Source organism: Pterocles gutturalis, unplaced genomic scaffold (genome assembly GCF_000699245.1).
Source record: "Pterocles gutturalis isolate BGI_N339 unplaced genomic scaffold, ASM69924v1 scaffold39556, whole genome shotgun sequence".
Lineage (NCBI taxonomy): Eukaryota > Metazoa > Chordata > Aves > Pterocliformes > Pteroclidae > Pterocles > Pterocles gutturalis.
The window spans coordinates 1827-21104 of record NW_010104426.1 but is presented as its reverse complement, the minus strand read 5'-3'; the positions used below and the strand labels follow the sequence as shown (position 1 = coordinate 21104).

At 39.6% G+C, this 19278-nt stretch overlaps 1 protein-coding gene across 1 annotated transcript; it reads right to left on the bottom strand.

Moving 5' to 3' along the window:
- Positions 1-1832: 1832 nt before the first annotated feature.
- LOC104471655 (Golgi membrane protein 1-like) lies at positions 1833-17238 on the bottom strand (the record flags this gene model as incomplete). Its single annotated transcript, XM_010087056.1, has 7 exons — positions 1833-1897; positions 2234-2347; positions 4423-4710; positions 5916-6045; positions 9791-9929; positions 16040-16142; positions 17184-17238. Coding segments are annotated over 7 exons (894 nt in total), but the record flags the coding sequence as incomplete, so codon positions are not given.
- Positions 17239-19278: the final 2040 nt, after the last annotated feature.

Below are 19278 nucleotides of genomic sequence, written 5' to 3'. Positions count from 1 at the left end.
CTTATCTCAACCCACGAGTCCTCTTTACCATTTAACCCTTTTATTCTCTCCCCTATCATTGGGTGGGGGCGGGAACTGTGTGAGTGGGTGTGTGTGGCTTGGCCACCAGCCACGGGCTAACCCATCATAAACACTCACTATTAAATTTGAGATTAACTTCATATCAGCTATTTAACTGTTCACAGATGAAGTCCTAAGAAAATGCCCCTTGTACTCAATATGTGTAAACATTTTGATGTTAAAACGTACCCTTATTTGCAAAAAAAATAACTTACTAGCCCAGGTTTCTCAGCAGTTGTTAGAAGAGATGCTCATACCTCCTTTTCTCTCCTGCTTACGAGCATTTGTTTTCCCTGCTGTATTGACTGTAGTAGCCCAGACCAGTTAAGTCAGACTTAAATGCTGAAAAAAACAGTAACCAAAGTACTGAAGTTGTAAACTAGTACACTGAGGAATGATACACCACCAAAGTAGTTACAAGATGGAGTGCATTAAGAGAAAGCCAAGACAAATCTGTATTTTCTTAAAGGGAATTGCTGGTTGGGAACTTAGTCATGTCTGTCTGCTCCCGTGCTGTCTCGATGGAGGTTGGCTCATACTCGACAAAAATGGCTCCAAACACAGGTGTCAGTCTTAAGAACACACACAAATACAATCTTCAAACGAACCGGCTACACACAGCACAGTTAAAGGTGCCTTAGTGGTAGGAAAGAGTATTACAAGGTTTTGTCAAGTAAACTAGTTTCTAGTTTACACTTAACAGGTTACTGAAAAGACAAAGCCTACAGAACATTAAAAACATGATACATTGTGCATTACATAGGACTTCACAACAATTACAGCTTCGTGTGTGGGAGATATTGAGATGTCTGGTAAATGGACAGCCTGGTTTTACTTTCTTCAAAAGTGTGGCAGAGAAGATTAGTCACTTTGAACAGCCATGATGATTGCTGCTCTTACAAGGCAAGCATTTGCTTTTCTACTTTTTAGCAGAAGATGGTGGCTGGGTGAAGTAATGGGTAGTCCTAGCACAGCATTTCAGATGGCTTCTGTCACAAAAAGGTCAGGAGTTTGAATTTTTACACTCTGAACTTGCGCAAGTTAGTGGTAACTGAACCATACAGACAGGAGTCCAACAAAGCTTTCCGAAAAACCTTCCCAGCTGATCTCTTAATAGGAAGACACTATTGCAGCATCCTTTTTTTTTTTTTTAACCTAAAGGCTAAGAGCACAAGACAGTATTTCAGCCTGCTTACAGATAGTGTAAGCTAGTGATTTCATTTAGGAGGCCCAGGAAAGTATACTACATAATATCTGAGGACTGCAATCGTGCTTTCAAAGTATCTGCATTGATGTAAAAAGGTGCCAGAATAGTAACAAAGGTAGACTGCAGCATGGGCCATTTTTCATGCTTCCCATGTTTTGTCAAGTTAGCTCCTCTTAAAAGTAGGCTGGGGATTTCTCTGCTGGATTTCTCGGGAGAGATCCCTCCTTGACAGAGGACTTATCTACTACCACTCCACACATTGTTTGTGTAGTATGACTGTACAAGTTAGCCAACTTCAAAGTTACTATGCTTACTGCTAGCTGGCCTCAGTTTTCAATCAGTAGGAAGGAAAGAGTCATTACAGAGGGTCAAACTGCTTTAAAACAAGTCTCCGGAGACTGAAGATTACTGAAACAGTACTAAAACTTCGCAAGGAAATACTACTTCATTTGGGCCCTTATTGAAGCCTTGAGAAGATAATCAAAACATTCTCAGCTCACTTTGCTGTCATCATTGCTGCATTTATATGAAGAGGTAACTAAGTTGCATCATGAACCTCCTTTGTTCACAATCTCTGTCGTTCTTCACCTTGCTCAGGTAAGTGGTTCTTTGTGTCTTCAGGGTTTTGAACTGATTAGGAAAAAAAAGAAAAAAGGTACAGAAATCTCTTAAAGAGGCAGAAGTGACAGTTTTTCATCTAGAAACAACCTAGAACACAGCAGGAAAAATTCTGAAAGGACTGTTAAGTATTGTATAGTAAAAACTACAGATACTGTCCCTCCCCACCATGTTAAACAGGAGCTTCAGTGATGCTATACAGAAAATAGGTCATAATACTGTCAATATGAGGGGAAAGCTCAAAAGAGCAAACAGAAATTAGTTAGCTATATCTGCTACAGGATACCATTAAAGATATGATCTTAAAATTTTCAGTATGTGGTATTTAGCTTCATTTTTTTTTTTTACCATTTTCAATCCCTGCAAGTGCTGCTTGCTTGTCTGTTTCTGATTCAGCTTCATTTTCATCTAAATTGTAATCAACATCCTTGTCCTGGTTCAGTGCTTCATGTTCCTGTTTGTCTGAAAAAAATTAATTAGTTTATGCTATACCATAAGGTCATCTGCACAAGAAACAGTTGCTGTAACAATCTTCCACAGAATTTACTTTGCTATTGAATGAATTGCTGTTTAGAGTAGGTTTTCATATTATTTCTCCTTTTGAACTGTGAAATTTCAGAGCAGCTTTTGTTGTAAATCTTGCCTGAGAACTAAATAAAAGAGACTTTTCTGGGATTTGGAAGATCTAATGAAATTCAGACAGAACTCACATGGACAGAAAGGAAAAGCATTAAACCATTTCAGAATACATTAAAAGACAGCCTAAGCAGGAGTAAAACCTGAAGCCAATGCTGAAAACTTGACTGTGGTGTTGCTTTTAGATGTATTACCACCACGACTAAAATGTTTCTCAGCTTCCCCGCTTCTTGTTTTAGTTAGTCCACCAAGCAGAAAGTTGGGAATATAGCATATAAAAAGGAGTATTTTATGACGTGCTAATTTGACACTAAAGTGCTTTTCTAGAAGAGCTTTCCCTTCATCTAGTCATCAATTCATCGCAAGCTATCTTAAGGTAAGATTCTTTATATAATGGAAACATTATTTTTGATTGCCAAACTACTACCCTTATTTTTCAGTTGACCAGTCAGAGAAAAACATAACAGCATAGAGGTATAGGCATACTCCAGTTAAGAGAGATCGCAGTCTCTGGTTCTGAACATTCTCAAGCCAAGCCCTCTAATTAGTAGCTGGCTTAGAAACAGTCTTGAAAATTTTTACCCTTATGTTGTCTATGTTCAGACCACCACATCAAATAGATTTTTACAGTTCTAGACCTAAGGTCTCAAAATTTTAAAAGAAGCTTTTATTGAAAGCGAAGGGATTCTCAGAGACTGCAGAGGAAATCTTTTTCTGCCTTAGGCTCCTTTGGCTACAAGGAGCAAGTAGTATGCAGTAAGGTATGGCATTTTTGTTGAACAATCAAGCCTGAAGAACACCCTTTCTAGCTCACAGAAACTCCGACGCTTCACAGGCTACATGGCAGAGTGTTTTCCTACACTAATTGTCAGATGATTTTTTTACCTTAGCTTTCTGCCATTTATTTCCATTAAAACGGAAGCACATTTGGTAATTTACATATTCACATCTCTTTGGGGGACAGCATGCTCTGGCCAGCATCCTTTTTCAGCAGTTGAAAAAATTACTTTAGCAGGGCAGATGCAATTATTTATCCCTCCCAAGTTATCAATAGTGTTAACATCATTACTCATGATTCTATGAATTACTAATTAATTCTATGAATTCATTACTCATGATTCTAGAAAAGCATAAGCAGCATTTTTTGTGGGTATAAATTCCTACCCTGACTGCCGTAAGGCTTCCTTTTGTTTACTCTGTCTGGGCTGCTAGGTCCACCTGAGACCAAGTTCCTCAAGACAAAGAGAGGTACGTCTAGATTCCAGTCTGCTTAGGCATGACATCAACACTCTGCTGCTCAGTGCTGTGGAGACACGTGCTTCTACGGTCCCATGTGGTAGATGCCAGAAACTGATACCTTTGCAACATCTCGTCTGCGTTCTGCAGACTCCCAATATTGAACTTCAGATACCTGAAGTTTTAGGTCACGTTTTATTCATGATAGCTTATTTTGAAATAGGGATAGCTAGCATTTACACATTGACACTACAGACAGACTATCTGCAAAACATCCAGATGTAGTGTCTCTCTACTCATCAATGCTTTGTATGGTTAATGTCTCCTCCTTTTCAAATGCATCGTATTCTTAGAAATCCTCCATACCAAAAAGTTTCAGGGCTGATCTACCCAAATGCCTTGTACAGCGAATGGAGAAAGAGACAGGAAGGCTGCTGTGGTGATGCAAAGAACCCACGCTGGTAGCTCCATGTTGCACAAACAGAAGCCTCCATCTTTACTCACAGTCTATGGAAGACTGCTGGGGACTGACTTACATCTTACACTAACCTTTATGAGCCCTTACACTAAGTGTAGCCAGCTGCCACCACTGTTGCAGAAATCGTGACCTATTCTACACTTTAATTTCCTTACTGTTCTTTAACAATACATGACATGCTACCAACCAGTCTTTCCGGGGGGCAGGTCATCCTGCTTAGCATCATAATTTAGGAGCTGCTCCCTCTCAATTTCCTCACTGGCAGCCTGCTCTGCTGCTGGCTGTACCACATCTTGCCGAGCTATATGTTTTTCATCTTCAGACGGATTCAGCTCCTTCTCTGACTCGGGCATCATCTCCTTATGACCTACAGTAGCCTTCAGTGAATCCTGTGTGTTTTTCAGTTGAGTAGAAAGCTTCTCCTCTTCTGCCTTAGACTCCTGTTTTCTGATGTCAGCTAGGCTGTTTATTCTTTCTGTAAACGACAAAAATTATTCTGAGTAAAAAACCTTATGCCTTTCAGTGGTGGAACAAGTTAAAGACCTTTAATAAATACTTTATCTTTCTCATTCAATTCTTGTTCTTCCTCTGAAAGAGTATATTTCAACCACATCAGTTCCAAAGAGAAAGAGAAGACAACCCATGCTTTTCCAAATGGGAACAGCTGAAGGATGAGACATTGTTTACTGTCAACAGATTCATACTTCTACCTACCTAAAATTTTGGTATGTGCAGTTAATAAATTGGGCAGGTGAAACACAGCAGCTTAAATAAATATTGCAGTGTGCTATATAAGCAACAGGTTTCTGTGTGTTACATTTCATTACTAACAATAAAACTGATTTGGTGTTCAAAAGTAGCTTGGGACAAAGCAGTCACATGGGCAGACTTGCAGGTAAATCAAGGCTGTTCTTATTTTTATATATGAAGAGGAAATGCAGGAGGGCTATTGCTTTACCAGACATTACCATATCTTTTTTCCCTGTGTATCTTTATTTTTAATGAAAAAAATAATGATAAAATTTGCCTGAATAAACTATATATAGATGTTGTCTGCTCCCAAGATTGTAATTTAAGATACCATGTAAGAACAATTAAATGGGAAACAGAATTCCTATCACACACAGTACTATGTGAGATGGATGGACAAGGATACATCCATTCACATTAATAGTTTCTGAGAGATTAGTGCCAAAAAGCAACTGTTAGGTTAACTAATCTGATCTCCTGCATATCATTTCCCTTACTTGCATTTTGCTCAGTGACAACAACACATGGGAAGCATGGAAAGCCTAACTTTCACCTATTCCATAGGGAACAGTAGCAAGCTAGATGTGTCCAACTTCTTAAGAAAGCAAATTTTAAACATGCTTGAAAATCATTGCTTCCAAAAGCAGGGTATTTTCTCCATATTAAATGAGGAATATGACTCCACAGTTGTAAATATTTGTACTTTTCTTTACATGCAACATGTTACAACAAAACTGAATGAGCAGAAATGCGAGTAATAAAAATGCTTCAATAGATATACCTCTCCACATCTGGAATACTGATTAAAGTTCAGTCTACTGGTGTCACTTTTTCCACCTTAATCTTGTGTACAAAAATGTTTCTAAAATGTTTAATTAAATTACAAACATTCTTAACAAGTTGTTAGCAAGACAGGGATTTTCATCTCACCTTTAGCCTGCAGCGGGTCTATCTTTTTAACTGTAGGTACTGCTTTAGGTACACCTTCATTAGGTTTCTGCTGTTCCAAGTCGGCCTGCTTGAACTCTGTTTGCTTCAAGGCTGCCTGTTGAATATTAACCTATAAAGTGAATGTACACAGGTAAGCATTGGTCTATATAACTACTCCTGGATTTGAAAAGTAATGTGGAAGTTATATAAGAATTCAGTAGGGGAAAAAATTCCTAAGACACTCTGAAATATTTGACAGAAATTTTAACTGGTGATGGAAGTACCATACAATCTTGAATATGCAGTGCTGTTTCTATATAACATCACAACACCTCGTGAGAATTTAACACACCTTCTTTAACTGCAACTAACTGTCGGGTTACTGCTCCTGGTTAGTGTTTCACAAGAAACACTACCTGTTATTTTCTGAGGGTCACAGAACTGTAGCACCACAGGTTTCTCCACTGTTGTCCTGCTACTGTGTCAAGATCAGCAGAGCAAAAAACCAGATGGCGTTAACTACTGTTAGTAATCTACAGGGACTAAGGTAAACCGAGAAAGACTTCAATTAAGCAAGCATGGACAGAACTGTTCTAAAACTATGCTGAATGCAGGAGTAAGAGAAGGAAAATGTAAACTGACCAACTAGGCAATAGTATCTGCTTAACTTGATGGAGCTTACTTAAGAATGCATTAAATACTGGTCCTAGGCTGCTCTCAGCATCTGACCCCTCTGACCTGCTTAAAGATTAACGGCTAAGATGTATACCACCTTGAAATTCTTCCAATTTATCAAGTAAAGTTCTATGTATAACTTTTACTCATATTAGTATTTAATTGGCTGAGAGCTATTCATTTCACACAAATACCAAACACAAAATGTGCCTGGAACCTGTGCTGCCCTATACCAGCTTCAGCGCAGAAAAAAAAAAAAAAAAAAACAACAGACTGTAATGAAACTGTTTGTTCTATGGGGGGTTTTTTTTGGGTTTTTGTTCTATTAAAAAAATCAAAATATGCAGAAAAGAATAATCATGCAGACATTCAAAGATATAAAACTTTTTATACCTGCTACTATACAAATGAATAGGAAACCTTATGATACAGAAAGTCAGTCATACAGTCAACAAAGTTTTCTGTTAGAATTGTTGATAAGATTGTAGCTACTCATTGTTGCAAGCAGGTACATAAGACACTAAGTTGCCAAGTGTTCACCCAGTCACTTGGAAAAAATGTCTGCAGAAAGAAGTGGTTAAATAACCAAGAAGCCAAAGTTTTGGAGGATTTGTAGGATGTGATTACTTGGCTGTTTTGAAAATGTTTAAAGCTGGGCAGAACTAAAGACCTTGTTGGGTCAACAGCACGAAGTCCAACAACAAATATTCTAGCATTAACTCTTATGAAAGCTTGAGAAGCAAGTATTGCCACAGACTATTTGTTTATGACAGTAAGGATATTCAGAACTCCATCTTCCTTTAGTCATAGAAACAAAAATACTGTATTTAAAAATGTTTCAGTTTTATTAATAATACAGCCTCTTGAGGTCACTCTCTACAGTAGAAATCATCAGAAACTGAACATAAGACCATTTTTCACCTTATGCTGGGCATTAATTTTTCTGTAAAAATTCTGAGCCTGCATTTAATAGCAAGAAATTACCTCTCAATGAAGCATGCAAAAGCCCTTAACTTATGTTATTTTAAATTTCTAGCTCAGTAATTTTTAATGATGGTGACAAATAAATTAAAAGGGCATAGCTGAAAATTTTTTAAATTGTAGTGGTTGGATAAAAAGATAATAATTGGAACACCTTGTATATTCCTCAGCTGAGACGTACACATCATTCTTTACAATACAGGGCTGTAAGAAAAGCCGTATATTTATTAACCAACCAACATTCCATTTTCTTTGCTGTTTTATTTTAACTCTGACCTTTCCATTACATAAGCGTGTACATCTTACAAACAGGAATTATTTCAGCTGTCACAGATACTAGAGAACACAAGCAGACAAAATATATTTAGGCTGTAGCTGTATTAGTGGTTACCTCATCTAGGACCATCCTATCTATAGACTGAAAGACAGATAACCTGCCCTGCCTAGCCTGCTGCCTACTTTGAGTGAAGATTGCCTCCAGCTATGGGACTTGTTGCAGGAGACTGAAATTGTCCTGCAGAGCGGCTTCAGCCAGACTCCTCAGGTTGCGCCTGGGATGACTTCCAAACTGGAAAAAAAACCCAACACCAAATCAAAAACAAAAGCTTCTGGTACAAGTAATGTAAACGAAAACCTGCTACAAAACAACACTACAAATTAAGCTGACTACCTCTCTAGTATGGTCTTCCCCACGTCAACTTTCCAAACAGTATTTTACATCTTGACATTAAACAAAATACATTTGTTTGACAAACAAATGTATCATCTCCAAATTATGGGCTTATTACTTATTACTATATATTTACTATTACGATTACTACTTTTTATTTACTTATTTGACACTGTTTATAAAAATTATTGTCAAACCAGAGATTTCACTTTTTTTTTTTTAAAGAAAGGGATTACTGGCTAGCATTTCCTGTCTCTAATCCTCCATTCATCTTGTAGCTCTCTCATACAACGCAGGTTCCCCGGATAAAAGGTCATAAACTTCAGCAGTTCTCTCTCCCATCATTATACACAAAGGACGGGACACAGACTAGAACCATTACCTGAACACCTAAGAGTCTCTGAGCAGATGCTTCAGCCATTTTCTCACACCCATTTACAGGTGTTTGAAAGACCCAGCTTCAACCCTCATTGCTTTAACTTTTCCACTTCTGAAGTCATCAAATTGTTTCTTCTAGTAGCCTTTTCTGAGTCAAAGAGGAAAGTGCATATACCACCAAAACCTCTCTGCCTTTGCAATCAGAATGGGCCACCCAGATATGGGGGCAGGGCTCCACTGCAATCACATGTAAAAACTGTAACTTCTGTAACTGGTGCTAATAGGCCTGAAAAAAGGGCTACTTCGGTACATCAAAAGAAATTAGTTGCCTTCTTGCCCAGGAGCTTCATTGCGCGTTTCCAGGGCCATATGTATTGCACTTAGCCAATCAAGTCCTATCCCTCACCAAATCCTGCTTTGCTGAAGAAGCATCAAGAATTCACATGCCAAGGCAACAGGATGATCTAAAATTTCCTTTTCTCAGGACTTCCTTCCACCCTCTGAACTCCGGGAAGAAACAATCAGCTGGCACACAGGTGGCAGGTGGCACACGGCCACCCTATGTGGCAAGCCTGCCCTACCCTAGTGAGCCTTCTCGTGTCACGTACATGAAACATGAGCAACGCCTTTTGTGGTTCTTTGACTCACAATATCCAAAAGCAAAAAGCTAAGACATTTGGATCTTCCCCTCATTCCCACTCTAAAAGGCTGGAATTATGATTTTTGTGAAAATCCATAGCTGATAGACCTCAAAGAACCTTGGACTTCAACATCATATCAAGGCTTGCTGCTACTCTGAAGTGGTTCACAATTTGAATCATAGAATCATTTATCCTCATCTTGAATGCCCAAAACAACTAAGTCCTTTAACAAAGTCAAAAGGATTTGTGAACCGAAGTTTAGCAGTGTAAATACTTTTTAATGGGCTCCACACCACTCCCAGCATCACCTCTCAAATTCTGCCTGTCTCAGAGACACAGTAATTTGGAGTCTCCTGCAGGACCTCTGCCTTGTTCTGTCCTTGGAATGACTCCATGTCCCATAGATCAGAAACATTCAACAAATGTGAAGGAAAGCAGTGCAAAACTTAATGAGATGGGCTCACGTTATTTGGAGATAACAGAAAGGTAGAAAACTCCTTAAGATTTTTAAGAAATTACCCAAACCATACCTGGCTATTTTTTTTTGAATCTTCTGAGAAGTCTTTGTTTTCTTTGATTTGTGGTACATCACTACCTTTTTTTGTAAGCTCAGCTATCCTTTCTTCACATTGTTCTTTTGATTCTTTTACGTGGTTGATGCACTGTGACCTGGAAAAAACATGAACAAGTGAGCAGCTGTTAACTTTCATCCACACTCTCCTAAAATGTTCTTTTGTAAAATTATTTAATCCATTTGGGTTTTTTAATTTTATTATTTTCTTCATTTTATAATCTGTGCCTACATTTGAGAAGTCAGTAGGAAAAAATGGGGTGTTAACCTAAGTCCTAAGGAGAAACTTATGGTGCAGGCGGTCCAAGTTCTACTGGAAGAAATTAATTTAAACTGCTTTTGTTAGACCAGCTCAACAAGCTACATGAATTTTCTTGTCTTCAACTAAGCAGTCAATTTCAGTTAAGTTAAAACCAATTTTGAACACTGAAGCATTTCTAGTATGATAACAGACATGCATATTTGGATTTTAGCTAGGAAGATGGAACAGCAAGGTACTAGTTGAAATAAAAAGCAGGTGTAAGCTACTGCTAGCAAACTGAACACCCTTTCTCAATATTTCCCAAAACTGCAGTGCTGCAAGACATACAAAAGCATATGTTACAGAAATCAAGTTTATCAGAAGCTATTGTAAGTTCCAAAAGGAGTACTTCCTAAAGATGCAAGCGCTGCACATCTTCTATATACTTTTAACAGTTTACACAGTGCCATTAGTGCCTTAACCTTCATGACACCAGCGGTCTTCTGCTTGTAGTTCTGCAGCCTTCCTTTCCCTCACAGCTATGTAAACCTCTAGGTAAGCCCTAGAGGACACAGTTGCAGCAATGTTTTTCCTGAAGCTGCCAGGGTAGTGTTCTCCCCTTTTGTGGCTGTGCTGAGGATCCTGTGCAAACCCCAGGAGTGTTGTCAAGCTGCGTGTCTCAGGCGAAGTGACTGCCATCAGGGCAAGATCACCCCTTCTCCTTTACTCTCTTCATAACCTGTTTTGTAACTTTCGGCTTATATTAGAGGAAGGACAAGACCTCGTGAATAACAAAACAGATAAGCATTACTCCACCACACACATGCAGAAAGCTTAGAAACCAGTCATCATATGACCCCAAGTATGCTTTGCTTCCACTGTGAACAGGAACAAAGAAGAGTGGGTCTGAGTGGATCCTGATGAGAAGTGCATCATGCCATAAGAAAACGTGGTGAAAAATCATCATTGTTGTCAGCACGCACTGCACTGGAGAGCGCACTCAAGGCAGAGGCTTGGCTGGGGACCACACCTCTGCTCTTCCCTGCTGGCGCCAGCAGCAAAGAAGTTTGTTGGGACTTTTTAACCCTTTTTTTCTTTTCTCTATTTCCTTTCTTTTTTCTTCCACTCTAAGGTAACTTTGAGTTCAACATATACTACCAGCTACAGACCCTGCAAACACATCTTGCTGGATGCAAAACCTCTCTCAGCATTCTGTGGACAACAACATGGTCAACATACTGCAAGTTTTACCTCACCCTCGCCAAAAAAGAAGGAGTATGAATTTCTGAGCCTGGCTCTAGCAGACTGTTAATAGCCCCAGTGTAACAGCAGCTGGTTCAGATGGGCATGTTCTAGTTTCTCAAACTGCAAATAAGCTACTACCTAATCCAGAGGAATTCTCAGGGCACATGCCCTCTACAACAGCAAGTAACATCTTCATTGCACTTTCATCCTTCTCCACAACCCTTCCCCCCTTTTTAAAAGCAAAAAATCTGTTCTGTAGTTCACACCCAGAAAGGAAGAGGAGTGGTAGACAGATATGCTATGAACCGGCAAATTAACTACCTTTATGAACTGACAAATTAATTATCTTCATTACAGTTTATTCCTGACTAGGCATTATTCTAAAGTCTGATTTTGCTAGTAGTAATACATGGAATCAAAATAAGCAGTACTTTGTAAGTCAGTGAACACCAGAGACAGTAAAACAACACAGGCTTGAGTTACTCACACATTTACAAATTTCTAGGAAATAACAGGACATCAGAATTGCCTGCAACTCAGTTTGCAAGCTTGAAAAAGACGAAGTATACAGACAACCTGAAGCTGCAAAGAGAGCAACCTTTCGTAAATGCTCTTTCATCCCACACTGCACATGAAAATAACGTTCATTTAACATCTGTGGCAAATCCTCATAATTTTTCATTTGTTATCTATGAAGAAACTAATTTCTTATAAAAGGGATTTCTGGACATTTGAATACTCATGCATACAACAACTTCTGAAGCACTAGTGTCTCCACCTCACCCCATCAGTGTGACAGACTTCAAACGTGAAAAACCAGAGCTCTTAATTTCTGTCTCTGTAGTGTGTTTTCTCTCTCAAAAGATTAGAAATAGAGTTAGTTTCTGTGATAAAGAGCTCACCTGCGCACACACAAAGGAGACCCAGCTGCTCCCAGGCCCATCAGGGGGGCCATCAGCCCATCCACAGCCCACCTCCGTGAGCCCAAAGGAGCACAAAGGCACAAGGGAGCAGGAAGCCCAAATCGGACTCAGAAGAAGGGACAGACCACTCCACAGCCCCAGGGCTGTCTCAGGTGAACCTCAGCCCTCGAGTCCAGCTGTGAAACCCATCAGGATGAGTCACCAGGACCAAGGTGTTTCCTGCCCAGGGTGGGGGACACATTATGTGATGTGGGGTAGAACATGTCAGGTACAAGTCTTATTATGGGACCTAAGGCAGGGAAAGGGATGGATCTCTGGTAGGAACAAGCATGAGGAAAGAGAGAGAGAAAGGGATAAACACATTCGGTCACACTTAAACACATTGCTAGTTGGCGCGCTTGTCTGGCCTTGCCCTGCACTTGATCAGCACACCCTGTCCCATTTCTTATTAAATGCCTTTTTAACTCTTTCCTGGGTGAGGGACTCTCTATTCAGTGTGTGTATGTGTGCGTAGGTGCAGCAACTGGAGTCAGACTGGGGCAGGAGGGCTGCACATGGGTGGTGCAAGGACTGCTGCCAGCCAACACGTATGCACAGGAGCACGTTTTGCACTAGCAGACCTCCCCCTCAAGGGAGCAGGATGAGGCTACTAGCGTTGTTCCAGCTCCTGTGCTTTGCGTGTCCGTGTCAACCTGTGTACGTGGCCACATACAAGCATGCTCTGTGTGCACAGGAACACATGCAGCCTCTCCCTTCCCAGGCTGCTGGATTTGCTGCCCCTGCCCCCACCGTGAGAAACTGAGTGCCTTTGTCCTGCAAGAGCATATATCATCATCTCCTTTCATCCCTGACAAAAAAAGATTACTCATGCACTCATGCTCTTACACTTGTCAGGGCTGCAAATACCAAACTAAATATCAGACTCTTTACACGAAGCAGAACTTCTAAGGAAGCAGCTACCTAACAAACAAAACTCCTAGGAATCAAAAGGCATCCGAATATGGAAATACCTTCAGAACATCAGTCCAGAGGCTTCTGTTTCTCTCTGGTCACTGCAGGAGACAAGGGTCAGTGCTGCCAGTCAGTCTTTGCTGAACAAGCTCTACCGCAAGCAGACAGTACTGGGCACAGTGAGCACCATGGGTACTTCAGTAAGGTGATTGCTGAGGAACACGCACTCCTTTTGCACACAATACCAGTACGCTCACACTAACTCCTGCTGACTTCTGAATGGAAAATAGTCAGATCGATCAAAAAAACAAAAATGCTAAGGTGAAACTTAAGGACTTGGGCATGAGGAAAAACTATTTTTGTGCCTTCTAAGTTAACACATTTTGTTCTTACACATTCTACATGTACAACTGATTTTATCGCTCTTTTCTACAGTTCAATAGTCGATTGTTTAAAAAGTGATTTACAACACGTGCGGTTAAAAAAATGCATTTGACTTCTGTCATGTTTTTCTAAGATTTTTCAATTATACAATAATACACTCTCTTCATTTTTTCACTGGTCAAAGTGTACTTGATAAATAAGATGCAAAACCTTCATCCATACAACTCCAAGCCAAGGGAAGAAATGCTGACACAGCACAAAAGTGGGTCTAAAGCCCCCTCCTGCCAAGGCTTACTGAAGATGAACAGAGAGGCAACATGTTGGTCTACTCCTAATACTGAGAGGAGGAAGGAAGACAGATTAAAAGTAACATTTTGAGTCTTTCTAATAATACTTGTTTTTCTAGGCTCATAATAAAGTTGTGAAAAGGTTGTTTGTAAGCATTTAGTATGACAGTATTAAGCAAGCATTTAGTAACAGCAAAGAGGACTGTATGGAACTAGGTAGAATCAGATGTCTATTTCTGCAACTACCAGAACACAGTGCAAAGTTAGTAATGTAACTTACTACAACAGTGAAACATTAATGCTCCCTAAAGGTACACAACAAGCAACATTTAAAAAATACATTTATATATACTCCTGCTAGGACTGCGTGAATGCTACAGGGTGCCCAAGTTATACATCATTCCATGGAAATCTGAGTGCAAAGTTTTTTGTCCTCACTTGCATAGATACAAAAAAAATACAGAAGTAGAAAATGAACACTTAAGTGTTATTCAGCAAAGCTAATGAAGAAAGTGTAGCCCCTTGACCAAGATATGGACTCCCATGGAGAGACTGCAGAAAACAGTACAGCTCCCTCAGGACTGACTGGAGGCAGACCAGCTAGCTGAGACACTCTTAAGCATGGACAGCACACGGCTGAGTTATCACGGCTGTCTCTACATCTACCCTGATGCCAGCAAACCCATCTTCACCACTATAACTTGTTCAGCTCTTCACCTTGACCCAGCCTTGATCCTGGAGCTGTGGCCTCCAAATCCAACCTTGTTCTGTTAAATGAAGAGGGATTCTTTACAGTATGCTTCCACAAGCAGGGATGGTCTGCCAGTGATTTCCTCAATGGAGCTGTACTTTAAAAAATTTCACCAGACACAGGTAATAAACCTCAGGTTTCTGAAACCAGACTCACTACATTTGCCTTGTATCACTTCCCTGCACGTGCGTATCAATCCAGTGCTTCAAAGATGTAGCCTCTCACGTAGAGCACATACATATTCCTTCAGATCCATTTATTCTTGCTGATCTCAGACTTAAGAGGAAGATGATGGCAAACAGATACTCTAACTGGCAAAGAACTATCAACAGAGGTCCAGGAGTCCCAGCTCCATCATTTAACTAAACACCAAAGAGATGGTGCTGAACAACTGTGGTACACCACAAACTTAGAAGGAAAAAGTGCCTTAACAGGCACACAAGTGCAATGTGGCTTAATAAAAGGTTGGTACAAACTTAAGTCTCCAACTTCCTTCTACTTTCCTGTTAGAAGTCTTAAATCATTACAACTCCACTAATACAATCCATCTCGGTCATCATTATTAAATGAGTAATAGTGCCCTAAAAAAAGAGTACACAACCAACTGGTAATCAGTAAGTATTCCAAAAGCACTAATACTAATTCTTAAGCCAGGGAAAAAAAAGAAAAAAGGTATTTCAAGTTCAGCCTGCAGAATTCAAGTTCTTTGATTGCCATATTGAGATTTTAGTCATAATTCCTACAAAATCTGGCTAAACAGTGGCTGCTGGAAAAATACCTATTACTAGAGCAGCTACACGCAAACAGCAAATTCTGTTGGTTTTCCAGATCTACGCACCAGAGGGAAAGACAGGTAGAGGGAACAAGAACATTACTGAACAGTAAGAAGCCAGGAGAAATTCCTAGAAATACCAGAAATGTGTATTTAGTGTAAGGATACTGATAAATACTTGTTTTCTGTTATCCTTGCCTTATAATTCAGTGGGAAAACATCTCAACAAAAAACGTGGCTAGATACGAACTGTAATGCAGAACACACGGCTCCGTACCAGAAATTTTCTGAGACCTCTGGCAGCTCAGTGAAGTACAGCTTCTCATCAGGTATTCCTGTATCTTAGTTCTTAAACTTCTTCAGAGTTTAGCATCATTGTGTTTCAACTCCTAAATAAGAATACTGCTACCTTGCTCCTCTTGCAATGGAAGGAACATCAAGAAATGTGGGAACATCAAGTCTGTGCCAAGCACTGCAAGGTCTATGCTCGTCTCCAAAATCAACTGTGAGCAATTTTAGAAGATGTGTCAGGTGTTACTTTTTCCTTAAAAATGTACACTTACTAACAGTGCTATAACTATCACAAGAATACTCTGAGTTATAACCAAGCCACCTACAACTCCAAAAGCCATCTTGTAGAAAGAACTTACTTACAGGTCATACGAGAACTTCTTCTGAAGGTTAGTCTGGTTCTTCTGAAACCAGTAAACATCCAGCTGTAGCTTTCCATATTCTGTCTGTAACTCTTTCAAGTGTTCTGACCAAAACAGGATTAAAATATATATTAAAACACACATACATCTATATGCCTACATATATTACAGCAGAAGTATCAAACAACAGAGCGACAGTAAGTACACTAACTCCATTTGTCTGTCATGCTCACTACATTTTGTATACAAATGCATAGATCATTGTTGCATTTATTCATCAAAGAGACACAGGATTGGGTAAGAATACCATTTCAGCCCAACATATTAACAAAAATGGCGCAACATACAATTTTTACCTCCTTTTCTTCATGAAGGATACTCATAATTTTTTTTGCAAACCCTTGCTCCGCTAGGTTTCAGCCCAGGAAACCTTTAGGTTTATGAAATACTAATCAGAACATGGTATGAAACAGCATTCATGTTTCTTAGCCATCTAAAGGCAAGCTTACAATACTTCTCTGAATAATATGCAATTATACAGTTATGTTCCTCAAAAACAGAGGCATCTATGATTTAAGAGTTTTCTTCCTGATAGAAAGCTGTGTGTGAGGGCACCAGAAGAAGGCACCACAACATATCTACCTGTTTATAGAACTTAGGATCCTTTCCCCAGGCTTCCTGAGGAATAAATTGCTAACAACAATTTTGAAGCACCAACACAAATAGAAATTAATTAGAGCAAGTTAATTAATTAAGTTTGTGAATTCTCCTGGTGCTTAAATGCACAACCCAAACTTCTCAGGGAGGAATGCAAGAATACACTGCAAAAGGTAGAATGAAGAATAAATATACTAACAATACACATGGAAGCTAGTTTTATTCTGTATTATTTGCTATTGTAAGGGTCAGGAGTCTTACATTAAGCATTACATGGACAACTGTTCTACTGTAGAGGCAGATTAGCCTGACACTTCACTGAACTGGAACTATGCAGATGCAGGATCTAAGTCACCACAGTTCATGCACTGTCCCCTTGACTTGAAGAAAGGCAGCATTCTCAGATGACTCCAGAAAAATGCAGGTCTTAAAAAAAACTGGGCTTAAAAAACAATATGAGAGAGATGCAGAGGGGTATTACAACATACCTCGTAGACTCTGGATCAATCGTTCATTTACTGTGATGTTACTCATCAGCACTGCCTGGAAAGAGCAAAACCAAAAACAATGTTTTAATTGCAAACCACCTGTGTTACCATTAATATTATAAACAAAATCAACCAAAGCACTTGTAACACAAGATCTTCTCTTTGTGAAGTGCTGGGTTACAGCCAAACACAAAACCTTTAGCTGCTCTAGAGATTTACTTCTACAAACAACAAACACCCACTTTAACACAGATTTCCCAATAAATAGAGAGGGGGCCGGGAAGATATCACTGCCCTTAAACAAAAAGAGGAGGACTTTAAAGAATCAGCTACTAAAATTACTTACTGCTTTATTTTTGTTTAATCTCACGATTGCAGTCACAGTCAGACTTACTGTATTTATCCCTTGAAGGAACAATATGGTGTAGCACAGCTCACAACTACTCTCTCACTGGGAATCAATACACCTGCATTCAGGCATGCAAAGACGAGCTATGAAAGCACTAGTCACACAGCATAAAGGAACTCTATGAAAGTAGTGTGAAATCCTTCCATTATATCACTTTTCTAACTATCTTCTCTCTTACTTTGGTAAGAAAGTGCTGGAGTGACCTTCTTCCATTTTCTCACTGAGGAAGTCAACATAGGAATGTGTTTTGTCTGTTCTTTCTTCAATCCCCCTGTTCCAACCCATATACAAACATGCCCCAAAACACCTGAAAATTGACAGAACTAAGGTAAGTCTAAATTAAATTAATGCCTGTGAGCCAGATGTCAGGATAATTCAGATAAGTATTTAACATTTAGAAAGACTGGTGCAGAAGACTCTTAAGACTCCAAAATCCACTGACCCTTTGCAAACGATCCAGAACAGTCTTAGGAGTGTATTTCTTATGCTCCACTGCCAATTTCCTCCTTGTCCTTCTCCCACGAAACCCTGGTGTTCTGCAGGGGTCCCAGATCAGGACACATCAAGTCCCCAGCTTCCTGGAGCTTCTGCTCAAGTACTGATGTGTATGTATGTTCACACCACTTTAATGCAAAGAAAGGCATTCATTCTGCCTGCCCAAGTCACCCTAAAACATTGATGGCACTGTCAGTGCCTTTCTTCACAAAGACTACAGTAATACGTGCCAGTTGATTTGGAAAACCGAGGCGTTCAGAGTGGGATAGCACTAGCAGAAGGGTAGACTTGTCTTTTATTGACCCTTTAAAGAGTCCCAGTTCAAGGAGGCCCATCATTTACGTGCTGATGAAGAGGCAGCTGTTTCCAACCCAACAAAAGGAATACTCCTACACCATCCTATACATACAGCTAGTCCGTGAACAACACTGTGAAACCTCAAGAGCAAAGGCCCTTCTCCTTTGTTAAAAAGGAAAAAAATAACAACATGAATAATAACATATTCTTAGGATTGTTTAGTACCTCTCCCTCTCCTTTCTCATAGGACATGCTAAAAAAAAAAAAAGGCTTTGGATTTGTTTTTACTAGCTTATTTGGGAAAGGCAGTTAATGTTCCAATGGAAATGCCAAGTTTTGCTAATGCATGAGCAATGTAATCAGGCTGTTCCATGATTATTACCTGCACGGTTTCCAGCACTGGGCACTACCAGAAGCTGTCAATGGACTAGAAAAATCAGTATGACATGGCAATTCTATACTCCTACAGTCTGTGGCATTGTGGGGTTTTTTTGGTTTGGTTTTTTTTTTTACTTTTTACACACGACTTATTTGACAGTAAAACAGACCAGTGCTAAATAGTTTATACATTAGGACAATAATAACTGTGATTAGCAGAAGTGAATAAAGTAATTTACCAAGTGAAAAAGGCTCCTTAAATCATAACAGGGGGAAAATAGTGTGCATTGGTCTTTCTGGATTGCATACAAAATTTCCTTTCAGCAGTGCCACACCCACCTCCCTGAATTTGTGGGTGAGAGTCCAGGAAAAAAATCACGAAAATCTAGTTAGCTTAACTTGAGCAGGAAATACTGTTTAATAATTTACAGGGCAGTGCTCCAACTGCCAGCTTCCAATATGACTGTATCCTCCTCCTGTCATCCAAGTGCTAACTAATCTTCACTTCATGGTTGT